The sequence below is a fragment of the Argopecten irradians genome, chromosome 6, assembly GCF_041381155.1.
Source record: "Argopecten irradians isolate NY chromosome 6, Ai_NY, whole genome shotgun sequence".
Lineage (NCBI taxonomy): Eukaryota > Metazoa > Mollusca > Bivalvia > Pectinida > Pectinidae > Argopecten > Argopecten irradians.
In genome coordinates, this window is record NC_091139.1 from 24,713,315 (window position 1) to 24,737,261 (window position 23,947).

At 34.8% G+C, this 23,947-nt stretch overlaps 2 protein-coding genes across 3 annotated transcripts; both read left to right on the forward strand.

Moving 5' to 3' along the window:
* Nucleotides 1-1,050: 1,050 nt before the first annotated feature.
* Nucleotides 1,051-7,917, forward strand: LOC138325405 (uncharacterized). Of its 2 annotated transcripts, none has more exons than XM_069271061.1 (2): nucleotides 1,051-1,340; nucleotides 4,553-7,917. In XM_069271061.1, the coding sequence occupies exon 2, from the start codon at nucleotides 5,556-5,558 to the stop codon at nucleotides 7,842-7,844; it is 2,289 nt and encodes a 762-aa protein (XP_069127162.1). In that variant the 5' UTR covers nucleotides 1,051-1,340; nucleotides 4,553-5,555; the 3' UTR covers nucleotides 7,845-7,917. The 2 variants fall into 2 exon arrangements, with proteins under 2 accessions (XP_069127162.1, XP_069127163.1); XM_069271062.1 differs by lacking the exon at nucleotides 1,051-1,340 and adding an exon at nucleotides 1,568-1,860.
* Nucleotides 7,918-16,361: 8,444 nt separating this feature from the next.
* Nucleotides 16,362-20,621, forward strand: LOC138325406 (uncharacterized). Its single transcript, XM_069271064.1, has 2 exons — nucleotides 16,362-16,924; nucleotides 19,560-20,621. The coding sequence occupies exon 2, from the start codon at nucleotides 19,582-19,584 to the stop codon at nucleotides 20,227-20,229; it is 648 nt and encodes a 215-aa protein (XP_069127165.1). The 5' UTR covers nucleotides 16,362-16,924; nucleotides 19,560-19,581; the 3' UTR covers nucleotides 20,230-20,621.
* The last annotated feature ends 3,326 nt before the right edge of the window (nucleotides 20,622-23,947 follow it).

Here is a 23,947-nt window from a genome sequence, read left to right on the forward strand (position 1 = left end):
TCGAGCATGCCTAGAAATTAAATTATCTAAACTGGAAAGACATGATGTGGTTTTATTAAAATAGTCGAAGGCAGTGGATGATGATAAAATATATAAAGATGATAATATAAAGACAGACTAGTTATCCTGTGATTTCTTCCTTCTATGACCACTAAACTCATGTTACAAAGGAGGCAATAGTTGCCTCTTCAAAGAAAGGCAGTAAGTAATTTCGTATGCACTTCGGAATGGGTTTGAAGTGATATTCACGCTAATGATGGACGTGTCTATAATCGACAAAACAACCGACACTTGATAGGCATTATAGGGTGTGTGGTTTCATGCAGTGAAATTTAGAAAATAAATCTCTCGTTTTGTACATGCTGGTGTCTCATTACACCAAAATGTCACTGAAATATTATCACTCTTGTTTTTGCATAAGAAATTATCATGTACTATTTTTGTGCACAAACGAAAATTTGAGCTTACTCTCTGAAATTTTATAGCCTTTGTTTTTAATCATATTCTGTCCCTATGTTTAAATTCCCATAAAATTCTGTTTTGATAAGCCAGGGGTAATATTTACCAACATTAAATGTTTTGTTTATGCGGGTTTCTTAATGCTATCGCATGAATTATCACTCTTCTCTTCTCCCTCGAGCAGTTAATTTCTCTTCAGAGAAAGATCTAAGGTATAAAGGGAAAGTCGACAAAGCATTCTTTAAGGGAGACATTAACACATATCTAAAGTCATGAAAAATCTTTTTTAAAGGAACTTTTTGTTATTTCAAGCTGTCAGCTCGTCCAATGAGGCGGAAGTGGGTCAGCTGGGCTTTAAGGAATATAAATATACAGACGCGTATGGTTACAATAATGACATGCATCGATGAACAAAATCAACGACCGAAAAATCAATATATCAGGTAAACATTATCGTTAAAATATGCAATCCGTGAAATTGTGACCTTGTCACAAACGAAACAGTTTAGAAGAAAACTATTTGAGATTTACATATGGAATAAACCCTAAACAATCTTTCTTTCTTTATGTATATATTACACGTGTGTGTACGCGGTAACACTGACGATTATATATATACCCACGAGGCAGTTTAAACCCCCAGGTATACATACATACACGGTAGTGTGGGTTTACAGAGGAGACTCACGCTGTCGAGCACCCAGATTGAAAGTATAACTAGGGATTTTAAGTTATTGTAATTATGTAAATAACATTAAGCTCGGTCTCGGCGTGGACATGCCAGCCATTGTAGAGACATTCATCCCACAGTGTTTCTGAGGACATCTTCCTTTGGCACGACGGACTCAATACTGGTGACAGCTCGAACGTTTTACACACAGGTAAGCTGTTCAAATCGGCTTTGTTTATTTCGTCTGTATTCTTACCTTTTATAAGTCTGTTCAATGTCGTGTTACAGTTTGTATTTTAAAACCGCTGTATATTTGACTTTCTCGGTGCAATACAGTGCTGTAGATATAGTTAACTTTACAAACGGTGGCGGAAGTAGATGCACCTTACCTGGATTTCAATCTTTTCTTGTTGACATAGATTTTGGTTGGGAACAAATTTAAGCAATAGTTTTTAAAGTCTAAAGGAACTGGAGTTTATCTCCGCCAAGTTAAAACCTGCTAACCAACATGTACCCGCTAACATCTTAGTTTACCTGGCCAGAGACCTATGATAGTGGTATATAGACTGCTCTATCACTGAAAACCTCGCGACTGTTTAAATCTTTATTCAGTGTTTGGTAGTGGATATCATCTGTATATAAAGGAATGAGATTGCATTTTATGAACTGACAGGGGTTTGGCAGTAATTCATACGTCCACAGATCTAGGTAAACGTGTGTTATTTCCCAAGGTAGGTGAAATATCGATCCCGAACTATAGCCAAGAGTTCACGCTGAGTCTTTAAATATTACTATCTGCTGGTCATGGTATGTGTTTCGGCCTAAAGTTTGTGACAGTAACATCAGAGGTGTATTATATATTTACTGTGATTTATAGTGGCCAGGACAAAGGTTTATTGTATTATTGACCACGACTATGAAGTCCTGCTTGCCAGTTATCATAACATTAAACTGCAGTATACACGATTGGACACAGATTGTGGTTTAACCTTTGTTTCATCTGGTTGAATCAATAAGTGTACGATTGACCATGAACTTTTGTGAGAATGAACAGGATTATCACGATTTTCCATTTTTGTTATGAATGACAATGAATTTTATGATTGTTCATGATTAGTATGATTATTCGGGGTTTGTAAGAGTAATTATGATTTGGAAGATTAACCATCATTTGCACTATTTTCGTTGATTGGTTTTGTGTGATCATGTTTTCTTCTTTTCATCTCCATTGCTCACGATTAACTCGAAACTTGATACCAAAGTGGAATCGCTGAAGAGCTCAATTCTTAATGTCTATGAAGAGAAACCAGGGAATGAAATGTAGATTCATCCAACTTGCTTGCAATAATGCAATTTACCAAGTCTCTTAACGATGCATGGTGATTATAGTTAAGTGTGCACTGACTATTGTGTGATAAATGATTAGACAGGTACTTCTACCGAAATGTCGTATTCTTGTTTTTTACCTAACGAAATAGTCCAGTAGAGAATACCCTAACCTAATTCAGATGTTATCTTAACACAAACATACCTATATACACATAATACTACCTCTCGAGATGTCTTAACAAACCTGTTCAGAGGGTATACATCATCTTAATTGACAAGTACGTAAATCTTCAATTTTAACGGTGCCCTAAACTTTGTCAAACATGTGAACACCTAAGTATACAAACTACACTAGTACTGCCGGTACCTTATTCTACCACAATACACGTTCATGTTTATAGAAGTGCTAGTTGTCATTTAGTCTTCAGGTCTGGCGTTAGGGATTGGTAGTGTGAGAGCGTGCACAGTAAGGGGATCTCTTGCCCTCCGCAAGGTCTCCTTGCCACTTTAATAACCACCACAAGACATTTAATTCTTTTATCAACACAAATCTTTATACAAGTTAAAATATTTTTTTTATTTCCGCTTAGACATTTTTTTTAAATAAGGTTATACTTTAGTCCAGTAAACTAGAGCTAGTAAGAGCTGGGTGTGTGAATAGGTCTGCCATTGAAAGTCCTTAAAACTGTGACAAGCAATATGAGTCCCAGTAGGGCCTAGTTAAATGACGAAAGGAGGAGACCTTTGTTGGTGATTTACAGACACTTCCTATAGTCGGTCAATGTTACGTTTTGTTATCCCCCTGAAAGGGAAATGTTCCTCGTATTAACGCCATGTACAGGTGCAGATCATTTAAACATTTGTTATGAAAAGAAAGTAAATATGAACGAGGTGAGTATTATGAATGACATAATGGAATGTATGCATGCATAGAAATCGAGTAATGTTTGTATCAATATTACAAAACAAGTCGGTACGTGTGTAAAAGAAAACAGAGCTGGTAGATTTAATTATATATGAAAAAGTCGTCCAAATTTTGTTTTAAAGTCCGTTTCAATAGTACACGCATAACTCTGCGTTTCATCTAAATGGTGATAAGTTTTAAATGTCCAATTTTCAATGATAAAAAATCTTGAAATGACGTAGGTTGCATGTTATTTCGTGTTTTTCCATTTTCCCGTTATGCTGACCTATAATTTGGAATGATTTAGCTTATTTTTATTTTTCCTGATTCTATACGCGATGTTATGTGCAGTTTTGTGGGTGACAATGCCTTCCAATAACAGCATACTGACGGAACTACAACACTGTTTATTTGAAATAGAATAAACGAAAATGATTTGAAACTTGAAATTTGATACCAAGAAACTAAATAATGCAAAAATAGCAATGAAGAAAAAAATCCATGGATATATCATGTTTTTTCTCAGTCACTGCTTACTTTCTTAGGTTACTTAAATAAATTAAGAAACTTACTAACACCAGCTATGGTTCCTAAATCACTTACAGTTCACAACTATATAAATAGATGCTATGATCTCATCCTGTCTTTAGTTGTAACGTAAATAAGGAGGGAGACATCACGCAAACACGGAGGGAGGTATAATGGTCATCTCTAGCATCATCTAAAATTAGTCTATTGTCATCCGACCCCTTTTCACTTACGGAAACATCCGAGTGATGGATGGTACCTCACAAAGCATTGTTCTATTGCTGACAGGTGCTATTGTTATTGAAGTATCAAATAAAGCCTTCTAGAGCGTTATTACTGAAGGAGTAAAATCACTCAAGCGTGACAAAGCTGTATATCTAATGGGGGATATGCTACCCCTACAGTCTAGTATAAGTGTGAGCAGCCCGCCCAGGTATTCTATATCATTAGTTCCGCCTCGTAGATATATTATATTTTTTATAGATAAATGCCAGTCGCTAAATCCACCCCGCTGGAGTTTACAAGTTCTTATAAGTTTACTTTATATGAACCGTTGTTCTCTTAAATCGATCTAGGGATTATCACAAATCTGTTTACCAGTTATAGCCCAGCATGAATACCTACACATACCCACTCCAACATTTGTATTCGTATCGTTCTAGGTTGGCGAAGTTGAAGAAGTCCAGTCAGGCGTGCTAACTACTGTGCAATATTACACTGGGGTGTCAGCGATAGGATCTACCTAGCCCTGTTGAGGTATTGTAGCTACAACGACATATCAAATAGATATCTCGTCCTGAACCCGTCTCATGATTAACACAGATATCCAATCAACAATGACCCGAGGTCGGGTACCCAGCTCAATGAGTCGCCGTCTACTGACGTGAACACAAAGCATTGATTGGAGTATTGTTTCAAGAGCAGACGCCCAATCCTGTTCAACAATGCTAATCTGAGGCGTGGAAGAGGTGTTGGTGAAAACGTCCCAGGGTTAAACGAAACAAGTGATAGCCTAGTCCAGCAAGCCTTTTGGAAACCGTGATTGGGTCAGCGATAAAGACACGACGATAATATATTAACACAAGTAATGCTGTATATATTGGTGGAGAGCATTCCGGCAATTGGACTTGATTACACAATGGAGGATTGTTATTGTAGACCTTACTACAAATAGTGGACGAAAACAGACCATATCAATAACGCATTACCTGAAATAGAATCCTGTATACCATACGGAATAAGTGTACTTTAATAATTCATACTGGAGAATTAAATCGTCAGTGATAGTGGAATTATATGGACATGTGCATTAAAGGATCATATTTACCTATATTGTGTCATAATTCAAAGCGAAATTCAGACTTATGAATGGGTTGCCAATTCGCGGATTTGTATCTCTTAACAATAGGCGATAGGTACTGAACAGATACATGCGTTAGTTCGTTGCAACAATGACGTAGGCATTCTTTGTGTAGATAAGTGGACAAACATGGGATATGTCTACCATGCTGCTGGACGAAATAAGATCATCCTGAAATTTCATCTATGTGGGATTATTCCAAATGTGATAACGGTTTATCCGACTGAGCGTTCTCGTCCACGATGTAGTTAGAAACTATTTGGCAATCCAACCTTGTTGACAATTGACTTATCCAGTTCGCCAGGATGGGGATATTTTTCGCCGTGTTCGGTATGCTGGTCTACCTGATAGAGACTGGACTTCAGCTCCACGCCTGTTCGCGTCTGTGGGACATATCAGCAATACTTGCAGGTCTCACTCTGTCCTACGTCCTTGGCTCACTTATAATCGTGAATATCGTCTCGGCCGTCATGGTCCTACGAACCATGGACTTCTCCGGCAAGACATGTGGGAGATGCTTGTGTGTCCTTCTCCATACTTGTCAGCTCGGTCTGATTTGGCGCTGCCTCAAATTACTCATTCTTTATGACGAGTCCGACTGGAAGGAGTATCTTGGCTTGAGACTGATCCATACAGCTCTTCAAAGTCTTCCTTTTGTAGTCACTTCCGGTTATTATATGTTCACATCAAATACATTTGACGGCGAATCTGTGTTCACATTATTCTTGTTCCTTGTCTCAAGTGCCATAGCGTTAGCAACCTTTAATTTAGGCAAATATTTATTTGATTCGGAAGAATTCCTGGAATGGAAAGCTCGAGCACGGAAGCCCGTTGGGATATGTTTTCTTGTGTTCGGGACTTTCTTAATGCTTATTTCAAGATGTGGATCTTTTATCTTATTTATGTCTGTGTTCCACTATTGGATATTTGTACCGATGGGCGGCCATTTTCTGGTGTATATTTTGATAACCGCCATTTACTCCGGATATTCCGAGGGTTGTGGGTTATGGAGACAGGTCAGAAATGCATTATTTTCTTATTTAAACATCTTTGACCTTGTCGAGAGGGAATCAACCAAGGTCAGTTGTAAAAATGTGTTCTACTACAGTGTTGTTGTCATAGAAAACGTTGCCATGACAGCAGTATGGATGGTCGCGTTCGAAGGAGATTACTTATTCAAATTGTGTGTCGTTGCTTTAATGATTGTGAGTTTTATATTCGGAGTTATCCTTAAGTCATCGAGTTGTGGCTGTATACACTGGGTGGACTCGGATGACCCTATTTCCGTGGATACCATGGATCTAGCACTATATATAACAAAACAGGCCATCGTGAACAAAAATCCTAACAGTCACCATGGCAACCAACGACATCTTGAAAACGGCAATAATATTCAGGAATCAATTCATGGACATTTACAAGGGTATGATAATGAAGGATTTCATAGTTTATCGACGCCGAACTTAGAAATTCCTTTAAACTACTCCAAGAAATCAAAATCAAAGAAAAAGAAATCTGCGGATGGTTCTATTTCTCAATCTGATAACTCTCCAAGGAAATTAGGACTTACCGGGAGTAGCGGCGATGTGGCATCTAGCAATAGTAGAAATACAAATACCCTTAATATTAGCACCAAAAGTAATCGGCAAAATAACAAGGAAGCCCAGTCTCCCGATCGAATGCTTGATGCGGCTGCACTAAGAGCATCGACCAAACACAGAAAGTCTGCTGACGGGATGCAGCAAATTCCTATACAAGGAGCGCTCTCTGACAGAGGGGCATCGAAACACAGGGACAATTTAATGGTCAAACATTTCTCAATGAGGAAATCCACAAAAGACATACCATTGTTTCCTAACGAGTGTAACGGGATCGAAGAGTCCAAAGCTTTTGGGTCTCCAAAGGCTAAACATGTACTCAGCAATTCCGTGGAGGAGTATGACCCAGAAGATTCTGAATCGTCAGAAGGTTCAGAGTATATTAGTTATAGCTATTACTACGACACGGATTGGTCGACCATGCTTTCTTTTGACTCCGAGGACGCCAACACGTGGGCTCAGCCTGTCTCCCTCGTCAACCTTCACTCCTTGCCCAAAGACAAATCATCCACCACCCAAAGTGTTCAGACCTGGCTCAGCCGACTGGAGGAGTGGGCCCCGATCATGGAACCGCCGGAAGTTGCAGTTGATGAACTTCCGGATGTTCTTGACAAGACATCTAGACTTCAACAGAATCCGTATGTCAGTTCTTCGCATCATAGTGACACATCTCATTCACATCGTAGCTCTAGTGTGTATGACGAAGCCTACCGGCGTCTGCCAGTATCACCAAACAAAGTGCAATCTCCCCATCCTGATCGCTCATATAGAGGCGAGACTCATCATAATAACATCTCAAATATTACTGTTTCAAACTATGCCAGTCACAATATGAACACATCGGACAGAATCACCAAAGCTCCAAGCGAGTTTGACCGCCCACCCATCCCCGCCTTGCCAATGACAGGGCGAGGGTCAATGGTGGATAACGGGGTGTTACTATGGCAACATGAAGACGAAGCATCGCCAGATTGTGTGCAAGAATCAATGGTTTAGTTATGTGATACAAGCAATTTTATTAAATATTTTTTAATAATTAAATAAAATGAAATGAACTTTAACAAATCATTTGCTATCTTTTTCTCATAAGAATGAAACGTTAAGATAATTATCTAACAAAAACAGAACAGTGATCTTCGGTATGTACATGTATCTTAACGTAATGACAGGATTTTATAGGTTGCCAGATATCTATGACATAACAGACATATGCGTCTCAGTAGTCACGTCATGTCATGTCTTTACAGTGCTGTCACACTGAAACGCATCGTTAGAGTCACTGGGTTGTTTATTCCACCCACTCAAACACATAAAAGACACATTGTGCATAAGGCATAAAACAATATATCTACGTGATATCTTAAGAAAAGGCATATGTACGTTTTATTCTGATTGATAAAATATAAAATTTGTAATAACATATAAAATTCGTACCAATAATTAGGTAGGACAAGAAATAATAATATATCAACTGAAAAAAAATACTCTGGAAAAAGTTAAATATCGCGGTATTAGTCATTTATATATAATACATATGATTAAAAAAAATGCCAATAAACTATTAAAAGGGACCTGAATCCAGGGTTAGATTTATGTAAATACCGCCCAGTGTTTTAGCATCAGAAAGAACTGTTAGTTGATATCCTTGAGAACTTGTTGATATACCTGATGACATATCTGGGCAGACGACACTATCCATTCGATCACTCAGTACCGAGGCTACACACAATCAGTAATCATTCCAGACGACTAGGCCCAATCAAATTCATTACAGAAATGATAGCTTCCGTAGATAATTATTTCTACTCAATAGAACTTTAAAAAGGATACAATACAAAAAAATAAGGTAAGGAGTACATCGGCTTTTCAATCATACTTGTACAAATACCATTTTTAAAGCTAGTTAGCCAACCCTGTTCTCAAAAATTATCTCGTCTTTTTTTCTCAATTGCGATGTCTCGGGATTTGCCGTCGGTGCTCTCGAAAGTAAGCCAAAAGCTGGGTTGAATAAAAATACTACTAGAAAACATAAAAATGACAGTTTAAATTGGTCAAATCAAAATTGCAAATTTCCATATAAAAAGAAATTTGTGTAAAAAAATTAAATCTGCCTAGGCGATCACATCTGTGTAACTACCACCTGCTTTACAAAACCACTTTTTTAGTCATATAAGATTTCAACACAATTTTACATGTGTTTAAAAACCGTTACTTTGCGATAAAGACAATATTTCTGGGTATTAAGTACTCTTTATAGACAGGGTTGACTGAATTTTTTGTGCCTTCAAAATTATAACAAAAATGGCATACAAAGTGGTAGGCGAAAATTTATTTCACGTCAGAGAAATACCTAATCAGAAAACATTAATGCGCTTAAAATAACCACAAATGAGTACACTCTGTGGGGCTTTACGACTCGGTTCCTGGATGTGAAAGTAAACACTATAAATATGTAGTCTTAATATTTAAATTTAATCTTAAATATTGCTCACGATTTTGCTTCACTTTTAATTACCGGTATATTTCCTTTGAATAATCAATGCTTGCCAGTCGGCTCAAGTGTACCTGGAAGGAATTATACAGTATCGTTATGTGCCATGATACGAATCATAAATTGTATACCACAAAGTTCAAAAAGTACACATAGTCAATGCTTTGTAGGTATACTAACCAATGGTTCAATTAAATATACACCAGATACGAAGATTGCTCAGCGTCAGTTGGGTGATATATCAATGAATTTCCTATCACATTATATTATATTATTGAACGCGAAACAGATGTACATAATCTTCATTTATCAGATGGTATATATATAATACATTTTGTCACTTTCTGTATTAATTAGTTCGGGCGTCTATAATATCATCTAAATCGCTCGATATATTACATCTAAATTCGATTTGCATTTTATTACGGGTATTATGTTAAAAGAGCCGTGTTGAGATTACAAGCACTGGAGATTATAGATGTATCGAGATAATCAATACGAAAAACAACAATTTAAATGTCCTAAATTTATTAACATAAAATATGGAGATACATGTCTCTGATGTACCATTGTAAAATGCAATTTTCATATATATCAGGCTGAGGCTCTTAGGAAGAGATACGTTATTGCACAAATGGTAATGTCTGAGAAAACAATGTCAAAACGTGCTTCTGTGAGACAACACTTCATAGTTAGTAAGAAAACACGAGTATGACACAATCTCCTAAAACACAGACAAACATCCATACAAAAACAAGGAAATCGACTCGATAGGAAATGTTCAACGACAGGCCACCAGATGCCTGCCCGGACTACAGAAATTGCCATACGAGGAAAGGCTGAAAAACTGAAAATGCCCAATCTATCATACGGGCGTATGCGTGGGGACATGATTGAGGTGTTCAAAATGATTTCTGGATTATATGATAAAGACTGCTGTAACTTTATAAGCTTATGGTCAGATGTGGCTTCCAAACATAGTGCTAGAGGAAATTTATAAAAAACACCCCTACATTCAACATCAACATTGAGGAAAAACTATTTTACTGTGCGAACTGTCAGAATTTGGAACTCTCTTCCAGAATCTGTTATATCATCACCTAATATAAACTGTTTTAAAAATAATTTAGACAAATTCTGGGAAAACCAAGACCTACTCTATAATTATAGAGCAGAGTTATCATTATGAACTGAGTTAACAATATAAACATGAACACCTTGAAATTACCAACATGGAAATCGAACATTTCTTAAAAACTTAACTAACGAAACTTTATAGATTATTACCTGCAATGCTACATGTACATTATATATCATGTATGTATTTATTGTATGATTATGAGTCCAGTGTAGAGGACCTCAATCCTGTACTGGAAAATAAACTTAACTAACTTAACTTTAACATTCAGTAAACCAATACAAACGATACATATGTAGGATCTTTGTCTTTTGGTTCATCTTCTTCATATTCTTTGAATTAAAGGGAGGTAACAAATAAATAAACAATTTGTATCATATATCTATATATATATCATTTGTATTTTGCCCGACAGAATGAACGCTTAATTATGGTCTTTATCATTAACGTTCAGTTATTATGCGATGTTTTATCTCATTGTCGAGAAATGCTCAAGTGAACATAAAATGTATACATACATATAAACTACAAAATCGGAAAGTGACTGCTTCATCGATGACTCCCGATCGCACACATTTAGGTGCAATGTGGTGCAATGTGTATTAACATGTATTATTAAGGTCCCAAAGAGCAAGACAATATGTATTTTGACGTGTCAATAATCGTAACACAGTCGGCACTTATCAGTTCAAAATATACCCTATAGAAATTACATGGAGTTTCACGGAGACTTATCTGAAAAACTTTTAAGATGATAAACCATGGTCAGGTACTGCAGAAGATAACGCCCCTTTCAAACCTTCATCACAGCGCAATGCGTCATCCTTTGTGATGGCTGCAAAAAGGAGATCAGGACTGCAAACCCATTATTGTGGATAAATTAAAATAAGGTAAACTCTACACTACAGAAACATATATGATTGTCTCCTCACGTTATATTAGAGAGTTGATTCGTTTTCTAATATATACATAACATTTTGCTTAAGATTTAGTTTCAAATATTTCTCTCATTTCCAAAAACTTATTTATAAGTAATTCAAATGTCAATAGGATTAAACTCCACGCATTTCCTATCTTAGTCTTCTGAGATTCAACTATACACTATTGATAATAATTGATAATACATTTTTAATTACGAAAATGCGTTTTTGTAACAAATTGTTGCTTTCGTATGGACAATAGTGTAGGAAGTTTTACAGATAATGACAATCCATAGACATTGAGAAAGTGATGTAGTTATATCTAATACATGTATATATTGAAATAAGATAATGATCTACCCGATAACGATCGAAATAAGTTATTACACATCTACCGTGGGAGAAAATCGACAGCATTTTATGACATTCGATATCAGCGGTTACATCTATATTTTTGGCATAATATGTTTGTTTGTAAGGAGCAAAATATTATTATGAGAATATTATGAAAAGGTTTTGTAGGAGAAATCGATGAGTAATCTTTAATATTATATTTATCAAAAAAGGCACTGCTTTGATATTGTTTGTTAATTACTAATTTTATCAATCTTCTATTCATCAGATATTTTGATTTTTTTTTCTTCATAAAATATCGAAAATAGAATAAGTTCTAAAAATTAGAATTGCTGTTGATTCACCATTTGTGGTATAATTTGATTTTAGATATCAGGTTCTCCTTTCGAAACCCTGGCATATTGATTTTGAAATACTAGAAACTTAACGATTGAAATTAATCCGTCTATGCACAGCAGTTTTTCCATTTAAAGAATAAGGAAATATTGATTATAAAAATGGAACAAAATTCAATAACGCTGTCCTTCAAAGGGATGGAATAATAGCCAACCATCGATTTTAATGAGTTATTAATACAGCACACATCCCTTTTACTGTAATAGTTATACCCATTTTATCTTACACAACTCCCACTTAGCATATTAATGTACATTGCTAACAAACATATGAAAATACTGACATCTATAGAAAAAAAAATATCGGGATAATATGACTAATGGCATTGACTTTTACACCGAATGAATCACTCCTTTTGTTGTAGATAAACTTATTCTTAAATTCTATTTACATCAAATATTCATCTCGTCTTATCGCTAATGCTTTATAACATAACAATCATATATAAGATGGCTGATGCACATCACAGATTGATTTAATTTCTAAACAGCCAATTATATATTCACAGACGAATGCACAAATTAATAAAGTTCTATTTCTACAAGTGTTATTTTAAGAAAAATGAATTTGTCATACATCAAACATTCAAATGCTCTTAAAATCAAATGAAATGGAACGTTTTGATTGATTTTAAACCTAATTGTGTGGTGCTAATTACAGTTACTTTATCTGTGACAGTGGGACAAATGCCTTATCTATATCTGTTCAGAGGAATCACCATTTTGTCATATAACATCAAAAGGATACGACGGGATTTAGACCGCAATTAAATGTAACATCCTAGCTTTTAATAACACAGCATAATATTGAAAATAAAGAAATAAAGTGTGCTCGATATTTGTGGTTGAATAACTATAATTTACGTGTGCAATAACTGAAGCGCTGGGAATACCCAACTAAAGCCGTGTTAATTTCCTGCAAAGGGACGCAACTCTGTCTTCCTGAAGTAATTCATATATGACTGCAATGAATGCATTTCTCATCATTCTAAAGCATTTTTCTCGGTCTCCGATTTGCTTAATTATGGATACTTATATTCACTTATTTAGAAAACATAAAAGTGCATTATGAAATTGATCAATAAAAAAGCCTGAAGCGTTACAAAATGTCTGGACTGTGAAATAAAACTTTAAATAAATGACAAAACATACTCTCTCAGATATATACTGTGAAGCCTACAGGATTTATCTCCCTTGTACTGGGTGGTTACAATCACACCCATCTTTTACTAGAGTCTCTGTTCAGATGGCGATATTGTTACCTATATAACCACACGAGAATGTGTTTCGCTTTGGCCAACGAAGGTGCTTGCTGCAATTTGAATGAACGTTTTTTATGAATGTTACATAACAACATATAGGTATTATTAGCATTTGAAGTTTACTTGAATATATTGCAAGATACGTAAAAAATATAAAAAGTCACAATACATTCGTTATAAGCTGCAATACGGTTTACGATGAAAGTATATCTGATTTATGTGGTGCTCCATCACAAAAATCTATTCAAGTGGATCCATAGACTTCAGTCTGCTATACCCAATCTTTTGAGTTTTTTTTATTTGAAAACATCACGCCATTGTATCAGCTAAGCAGATGCGACGACGTCAAAGGAATTGTTAAACAGTTATCATGTGGACATGTCAATGATATGTCCGGAAATGAATATCCGACGAATACTTGGATTTATATGTGGTCATTATGAGGTGGATATGAATGTTTGAATCGGGAATCTGAATTAACCTTCGGCTTAGTCTTTGTCTTTAGCATGAGGATGACATTCGTATAGTTTAGTCACATAATTAAGCATTTGTAATGGTGATGCTGTGAATAACGTCTCAAAATTAATCGTGACAGAGGATATAAAAAAAGATGTTTCGGTTTTTAAAAAGTATTTATTTTCCAAACGAGCGACATTTAAATTTTTCATTATTACCGTCATTTGCTATTCCGGACTATAAATTGCCTCAGGCATACAAACCACACCGCAATATTAACCTTTATGAAAATCAATACCCACATGTAACATAAATTCTATATTGTTTGAAACAAATGTGAAACCTACTCGATCAAATGTTTTTTTTTTTTTTTTTTTTAGTTTATTGCTCGTTCGTTATATGGAAACTTGAGAGGGCCTTTCGATAACTTATATGGTCAAGCACTACATGTGTAAATGATACCATGTATTGTGAGACCAATTGTTGTATCTAACCCTTGTCACCAAGGTATAAAGTACCCCATGGTACAAGCGATGGGGAAGTTTCATGGACGAATTCTGACAAAGGTTGCATTCATCTCTAGTTTGTTGGTTGGAGGTCGTGCTTGCGAAGTATGTTGGAATGAGGTCAAAAGAACAGTAATAAAGATTTTGTTGAATAAAAAGAATAAAAAAGTTTTATTTACCCAATTTCAATTATCAAAACCTTGCTAAGAACACCAACTATTTTTTGTGGTTAGAAGAAGTAAACAGTTGACTGATGACTTTTCCAAAAATCTCATAACTGTATTACTGAACAGATAAGTCAAAGCAGCGGACTTCATCCCCGCACCGAAAGACCGCAAACTATAGTTGATGAAACAAAACCTACTTCACGTATAAGCAAAGTCACGAAGTTAATAAACCAGTAACTGTTAAAAGTCTTAGTACATTACATAACATAATGATGGCTTCTAAATGGTTACACATATGAGTACTATTTGCATAAGTGCCCGGATAACGGGCACAATTTATGTAATAAAAGATTACACGTGAATCTATTGTGACGTCACTAAATACATAACGTCATTATAATGTTGCGCTTCGACCAAGATCAAGATGGTGGACAGACTGTGGTGTGTGCGGGGATGGAAATAAATGTTGTTTTTCAATAGGAGACAGTTCACTTGTTCAAAAATGATATACCTTCAATTTTCATGAAACTGAAGATTTCTGTGACAATTTATATGTTGTACTTGTCTTGCTTCTGTTACGATGAAATGAAATAGGGTCATGCACATGTAATGGTAATGTAGAAAACCCACTATGACCTGGTTGAGAGGGCACTATTGCCTCATACCATTGTCGAGGGATGGGAAAGTGTCCGAGCCGAAGGCACTTCTACATGTATGAAGCAAGCGTGCCACAATAAATAAATATTGGCCATGGAAGCAGACACAGTTGAAGTGGCGTAATTAAAAGCTAATCTGCTGACGTCACTATTACAAGACATCTTTACTTGTAATGTTGCACTGGATCAAGACGTCAAGATGACAGACTGGCAGTGTTGTATGGGGATAAATTCAATCTTTCCCAGGGTTCATTGCGGTCTTCTGAATTAGGGAGTACAAAGAACCCCAGGGAGAAATTTGTACAGAGAATTATGCTTTTTGCAAGAAGTTCATTAGGTCTATATTGATCTACTTTTTTTTTCTTGAAATTGAATCTCGTTGAAAGAAACACAACTGCGGTAATTTATATGCGGTGTTTAAAGTGTAACAACATATGGCGTGGAAATGAAAATATAGCGTTGCGCGCTGTGGAAAGAGGTCAATCTGGAGAACGTTTTATAAATGTGATAAGCGGTGATGTACTAAACCCATGTTGGAATTTCTAAGAGGACACTATTGACTTGTGGCATTATCGAGTGATAGAATAACACCCGAGCCAAAATCATATCCCTCGAAAATACTAGGAAGCAATTAGTGCCCTCTCAACATGATAGATAATTAGAAATTTTCAAACTAGAAAATTTGCTAGACTGAATTTACAAACTTATGCAAACACATGTCTGGAAGATTCAATAGGTGACCTTATGTAGGTTAGATTTTGTCGGATCTTTTGTAGACATTTCGTAATTTTGGGACTTTGTTCTCGCGTCTCCAATTTTATTGAGATTTTCCCAACTCACGCCACGTCTAGATGTTGCCATTGTCAACTTCGTACCTGAAGTGGTAGTAGGGCAGGTATGATTTCCAACTGTCCACGTGAGTTGATGTCGCCATTATTTATCAACTTTTGTGTGGTATAGATTCTCTCGGGTATGATATGAGTTTGTGTATAAATGGTATTGTTATTGATCCCGTTCATATCAATTATTAAATTTAAGCAGTATCCTTCACGCAACGCATTCATTCCACATAAATGTATTCTAAATGATCCCCATTGAAATACGTTGGAACAGCCCAGTATGTGTATTGTACAGAATGGGACAATATCATCCATCTAAATTGCAAACGGTATGGCCTTTGCACACAATGCATCGCTATATATCCTAGTGGTGGTATTTTAATGGTTGGCATATTTAAACACTGGTTCGTTTAATAGTCACGTTTTTTCAATCCATTTCAATGAAGGACAATATCATCATGTTAGATAGAATGACAATTTCCTGCAGGTTCAGCTTTAATCTTTTTGTGTGCTCGGACATAGTAGTTAAATCTGTACATACATACATATATAACGTATGTGTGTTGGTACGTGTATACACAAATACAACGCATTACGATCCGACTTATAAGGGTATATAGCTTCTTTGTGAGCAATCAGCTGGCATTGACAGTCGAAAAAATTGAAAAGAAAATTTTCTATTTTTGGAAGACACCCTGTTTAAACCACAATCGATATGGACTTACAAAGCAACGAAAGGAAAAAATGTAATCAAGGAACCTAGCATCAACAAGGGGTTTATAATCCATTTGTCTTCCAAATCAAACTTTCTGGTTTTCGGTTTCGTTAGAAGAACCACTATGGCACCCTGAAAGATATAACAACGTAGACCGGGACCGACATAGAATATTTTGTAAGTATGCAACTGCTTATCTGGTGCAAAAAGGCCACACTCAATCATAAGTCCTTATTTGTATAATTATAAGTCTAAAAGAATTTTCCATGTCCACGAGTAGAAATCAATTTTAATGACTTAAAAGACATAAATTTGCAACATTAAAACATTTTAAATTTGTAAGTATTTAATATACATGATTGATCGAATGACATATATTTTAAATTCTATTATTGATTTTGAAATTTAGACGGTCATGGATAATCATATATAAAGTATACATAAGTTGGTCTTTTGTATGTGTTTAATGAACCGTTTTACTTCCATTTAAATCTAAAGATGTAGTATCAACATATATAGTCATGCTTTTATTACTAGGTATACTCCATAGTCTAGGACGGTAATTAAAATATTCTATTCCACTGATAAATATATGTTCGTGATCTGAAAGATATATGTTATTCAAACAATTACATGGTAGAATAGACACTTATCTTTCAACTATGGAGGATTTATTGAGTCCAAAATCCGGCAATCATAGAATGACACATTATAAATATTTTACTTATTTCTATGCATCAACTTTTTTTCTATCTTAAGTATTGGCCTGGTTCAAAAGGGTTACAAACTAACCATGCTGTTCATGGAACGACGAAACCCAAAAATGACCTTTTAAAAAACATGGTTCGTGTAAATAAAGCATTAACAAGACAAACTTTTGAGTATAAAATTGTACATGAACTGAAAATATTTTTATGTCCAACAAAGGGTAATGGTAAACAATAAAACCTTTTTAACCAAACATATACGCGTTACAATACAAAAATATTTACTTCATGGTATCCATTATACAATACATAACAAAAGTGTGCCGATATTGCTAGTAGAAGACATACCTTTTTTCAATTCCGGATGAAATAGTGTAGCTGTTCTCGTCCGTCGTTTCACATTGTTCATTTTTGCACATTGGCCTACATTTGACCTAAATTTGTAGGGAAATATAATATCGATGAAGCAATGGAACGCTTACTCCCCGGAGTACCTGGTCCAATTATTTTCTACTTCTTTTAATGAGCCTGTCTCCATACAAACTTGAATTATTATAATTATTTTAAAATATACGTTGTCCTCATTCAACTTTTTTTGTTATTGTTTTTTAGGTGTGTTGTGGTTTTGCCAATCTAATGATAATAGTCTGATGTTTTCGTAGTTAGCGTGTTGCGTGTGTTAAACGAAATATTGATGCAAGCAATGCACAGAAAAATCTTCATTTCATTTTCTGGCAATTATCAAATTGGTTAGCCTAGGAGAATAAATAAATTGTATTTTAAAAAATTACTGGTATCAAAGATGTATAATTTGAAAAAATAATTGTTTACAAGAACTCTACATGATTTTATAAAATATGAGAAAGGCATGAATTTTGTCACTGAAATAAATCATGATATACATGTACATATATTTAAAACTAAAATCCAAATAAAAAAACTTCCAATTAAAAATTTTCATGCAAACATCAGAGATTGTTAGGTAAACATACTGTTTACATTCTATGTTTTATTTGGACTACTAGAGAGTATACCATCCTATATCAATGTTAGATATCCCAAGTATCGTATGTCTATAATCAGAGATTGAACACCCTCAAGTCGAAATATGTGAATCATTCCATTTACTGCCAGATATGAATAAAAGTTGTTTTTTACAAAAACTGATGATAGAATATACAACGTTCTATATGTAGAACTTATGGTTCTGTTAGGAAACGATGATTCAAACTCTTATAGGATTAACAGTGGAAAATGACGTCAAAGATTGTACGGATAATCCAAAAAAGGTATTTAAGATATACATATGTGTACTTAATTAAGTAACGACATGGTCAATATAAGCATTCCTATCAGGTAGTTAGTGGATATAATGGTTAAAATTCTTCATTAGATGTATGTCTTGAGGAAAATGCATCACTTTCCTGAGAAGGAAAAAAACCCCAATAATTATGTGTTTATGGGTACCACTGATGCAGACCATATTGTCCCATTAATATTCTAAATTAAAATGTATCATTAATTATGTCAAAGCAGAGAAAATAAAAGAAAATAACATTTTAATCTTGTGACATGATATTATTTGAAATAGTGTTTTCTGTTGTAATGCAATATTATAATCGAATCAACTCAATGACAGAAACATATTGTTCATAAAAAAATCAAAATAGACAGCCGTCGGTGAATAATAAAATATTGTAATCGACAATTGGAAATAATCTTAAAATGTTCAGTATGGTTAATTCTCACTTGTGTACTTCTCATCCTAGTCGAGCTTGAAAAGGACGAAAAAAAAAATAAAAACTTCGACTCGTTTCATAAAATCTCCTATGAAATGAACACTTATTTAAGATCTTATAAAAACTGTTATGTTAAAAAACACACCAAATATGTTCTAATTGAGGTGTAGTTTAAATGTTCACATTGAACACTCAGTTAAGCATATAGATAACAATGTACTTTGTCGTAAATCCGTCGTCGATACTTCGGCCTGTTTTATCCATATGCATTTTAGAAAGTCTGTTAACACACATCTCTTGCAAACTCAAATCTTCTATTTAATGTATACTTTAACACCAAATGGATATCAAACATTGTTTTTGCAGATTAAGGACAAACCTATCCAATATGGCGGACGTGGTAGGAACGGTGAGGACTGTAGCTTATAATGTTACTGTATCAAACGAAACGTATATTCAGCAAAACAGCACCACAACTTCTTACGACGCCGAAGGTGCCATGAAGTTTACCGTTGCTGTGGTAACAATGTATAGTGTAGGAATGGTAGGTGTGCTTGTGTTAGGACTCCGAACCCGCAAGAAAACAAACGCAGACGTCGATAAAGAAGTTGACTACTTCATGAAAGACATTAACAGAGTCAGAATTCGTTTGGAGAAAAAGGGGAGATTGGACTCTATAAACAAACTTCTTCGTTCCATGAATATAGACACACAGGAGAAAAATGTAAGTGTCGTCGGATCTGGATTGTTACCGTTTATGGCACTTCCTGTTTTTATGAGCGATCGTCCCAGACCGCCGGGAGTCGCGAAACCGCTGGCCTCTGAATCAGACCTTGACACCGATGACGGAGCCAGTAGCAGTGACCTTGACAGTTCTGTGAATGGTGCTCCTGGGTGGTACCGGCGACAGGAATCAAGCCTTACAGAAAATACCATCGTGGAACTGGACGAGAACGACAACAAAGACACCGAAGAACAAGAATCATTGCTTAAATCAAATTGTATTGAAATGAAGGAGCTACACACAAATTGCTGACGTCCCATTATTCCTAGAATATTGCTATAGATAAGAGAATTAATGAAATATTTCATTAATCGTATTTATCTAATTTTGTTAAAAGTATAATACACGTGGAATAACACTTAATTTGCCATACCTAATTTTAATATAGCAATTTTTATTTTCAGGAGTTAAGTGCAATGATGATTTTTTTCGCCTATGCAACCATTGCTATAGTGACGTTTATAGTATTGTATAGTAGCTTCCTTAGAACATATAAGACATAGATTTTAACATGATAGTTTATTTGAACATCTAAGTGTGGATGATGTAACCGATAGAAACTTTTTGTATTATAGTATCTGATTTAATATGTCTTTCATACTAACTTACAATATCTTGCCAAATACAACATATATTAATATTAATATAGTGTTGCTTGTTTTAGTTACAAGTTATGAGTATGGATAGTTTGGTAGTCCAAGGACACCATATGTCTTATGATATAAATGCTACATATACTTTTGTAATCTGAGAATCTTGGTTTTTTTGGGCCCTGCAGTTAGGGCGTTAGAATTGAACCTGCTTACTTTATTGCATGATCGTAAAAATCGACTAAATATAGGATCTTATTTTTTTCTCTGATGTAGATTTAATCATTGCAACACAAAAATGTTTCGCCCTTACGTGGATTAATGCTAATTATTGAATTCGTTTGATAAGTATGATATTACTCCTATCAAGAACTAGGGTCATTTAAGAACAAAGATGGGTAATCAAATTAAGTCACCTTTTACTGTTTCGCTGAGGGATCTTCCAAAAATTTGTAATATAGAATAGTATTAATATATGTTAACGTAAATGTAAAGCTCATCAAGCCAGTAAATATTACCTTTACTTTTTTAAAACTTTTTAAATGAGTGACTTTATACATCATAAACACACTTATACAAATGTTTGCCGATGTAATTTAACCACAACAATTTATATACAGTAAGTGTGTATGTTAGATGCGTAGGTATTGATTGTGATGTCATGTGTTTTTGAGAGCAACGTCATACTTTTCAAAAACGACATGAAATTAATATCTTACTGCAAGGGAGCTAACTCTGTAATATGCAAAGACCGAATATTTAAATCGAGAAACTGTATTAAAAGATCTATCAGATTACGACGAATATAGAAAACAACAAGATATTGCGTTTGAAATGCTTTGTAATATTCTTTTCAAATCACAGCCTAGTTATTTCCGCATCCTCCCGGAACCGGACAGCCAGTATTCACACATATGTTTCTCGGACATCCTCGGCACATTCCGCCATATGGCGTCTTCATAAAAGACTCTCTTCGACAATATGGTGGTATCACCACCTGGGCACACATGACGTCGGGACAATACGGGACGATGTTACAGATATTTCTGGGACATCCCAGACATGGAAGGTTGTTGTGGTAAAGAACTGTCTCCTGAAGGCAGGGGCGTGGGATGGTGTTCATACGACCGCAATAGACATTTGGACATGGGAATAAATTTCCCCTCGCTGAAACTTGAAAGATATTAAGCGAAATTATAAAAAGACATTGATAAAGATGGCAAAGTAACAACTCAGTATAATTTATTTATTTACTTATTTTATTCCATATTCATCCTAACTCTTTGCCAATCCACACTTTCGTTACGTTACAAAAATGGATAGAAATGTTCATGTAGCTTAACTATATATATCTAGATATAATTAGCTTAAATCATGAAATGCAAAAAAAAACTACTTTGTTTTCTTTAAACAATATCCTTTAAACAACACTCCTCCAGTCTGTCACAGAACTATCAAAAATAAAACTAAGTTAAGAACAATTAAATCGAAAAATCCAACATTTTATATGCAATTGCAAATAATTTGAATCTCAACCTTAATATTCATTACACAAAAAACACCAACTTGACGAATTATGAAGAACGAAAGAGCTGCTTGGATCCGAGTTTAAAATAGAATCGTGAAAATATTATCCGCGTCCCTTTAACGACTCCCATAAATATACCTTTAAGCTTTGTGTGTTTTCCTTGTCAGACTTTCACTACACATGAAATACTAAATACATTACATCATAGCCGTACTATTCGAAGTTTTACCTTGGTACCGATGTGGGTTTGCCTTGTTGACTTTTGTTTGTCCATATAACGAACATATCCATTGATTTTGTTCTATGCAGTTAAGTTTCTGATAATGAAGGATGCACTACTTAAAGAACATTCAATAATTGTGTATAGCTTAAGAAATAATTTAACAAAAATTTAATATTCAGTTTCTTACCTGTTGATAATTGCAGAACGACAATCCAACAAAATATACAAACCTTCATCTCGAGGGCGAAAATAACTTGTGTTCCTTGTGTCGAACAGTTAAACCCCTTATATGACCCTTGCTAAAACATATTGTATCTGTCAGTTAAAACAACAACAAATGGCCATGTTACTTGTCTGTGTCATTGATTCTTTGATCGCCACAAGTACGGAATAACGTTTAAGCCAAGCTCAACGTGTTAATCTTTGTGGCCTAACAATGTTCACTGTTTCCTAGTAATGTTGGATGTCATCATTTTGCTCTTTTAATTTTTACTACGCTTACATAGGATAAAATATATAACATATTATAATTGATTTACAATAATCAAACTTAAGTTAAGATTTTTGGTTTTTCTGAATATTGTACATTTTAGAAGATTGACTCTTTTATAAGCTTAAATATCTTTTTTTTCTATTTTTTTGTGTATTTTTCAATATATTATCAATTTTATTGACCAAACTGTTTTGTGATGTTACATTGATGCAGTGCACTGCTTATACTAGACTGCTTATACTAGTGAAAACGACATTATTAAAAAAAACATAAGTAACGCACAACTTTAGATACCATGGTTGAAATATTTTAAGATTTAAAACAGTTTATCTGTTCAAATACGTATTTACTATAAACGTCGACGTTATAAACAAAATACATATCACGACATAAGGTTCTCTTTGATTTAAAGCAAACTGACGAGATCTGACAGTGATGAATATCCGGTGCTATGCATGGGCTTCCATTACTTTTTAAATACGCATTATACGATATATACATGTAACGAACATTCATTAGAGATTGGTTGTTTTTTTACTTGGAAGGCCGGAAGTGTACATGGATCACGCTGTTACATAAGATGAACATGATCATTGCGATTAATTGTTTTGTCTTTCCGTCAAATACAGATGAAACAGTATGGACATTAGAGAGGTAATATATGAAGATTTATATTATATAGATCCATGAGATCCAGATTAGAGACGTAGATTGTGTATCGTTTAGATCAGACAGTAAGAAATAATTATATTTTGAGGAGTGTATCTGGAAATGTTCCAGGGAATCCGTCCAGTTCCGACAATTGCGGTTCCAGAGGAAACAAAGAGAAGTAATAATACTGTATCTGTCTGTTTGAATTGTTATGTGCAAACCATAGTATATATGTAAATATAATACTTCTCTATATTTGGTAATTATCACATTAATTTCCGCACCCTAAAACCGCTTCAAACGGTGGTATGGCACGCTAACCACAATTTTTATAAGGACAATGGTGAAACTAACATTCCTTCTGAAACTTTCATTTGCCTCGTTGGTCATAGTGATATAGATTTTAGCCCAGTGTAATTTCTGTAGAAATTTGGAATACCAAAAACCATAAGTTTAATGTTTAGGTTTGGGAAAAAATAACTTCT

Coding starts and splice junctions, on each gene's coding strand:
- LOC138325406 (XM_069271064.1), top strand. CDS start 19,582: ATGGCGGACGTGGTAGGAACGGTGAGGACTGTAGCTTATAATGTTACT.
- LOC138325405 (XM_069271061.1), top strand. CDS start 5,556: ATGGGGATATTTTTCGCCGTGTTCGGTATGCTGGTCTACCTGATAGAG.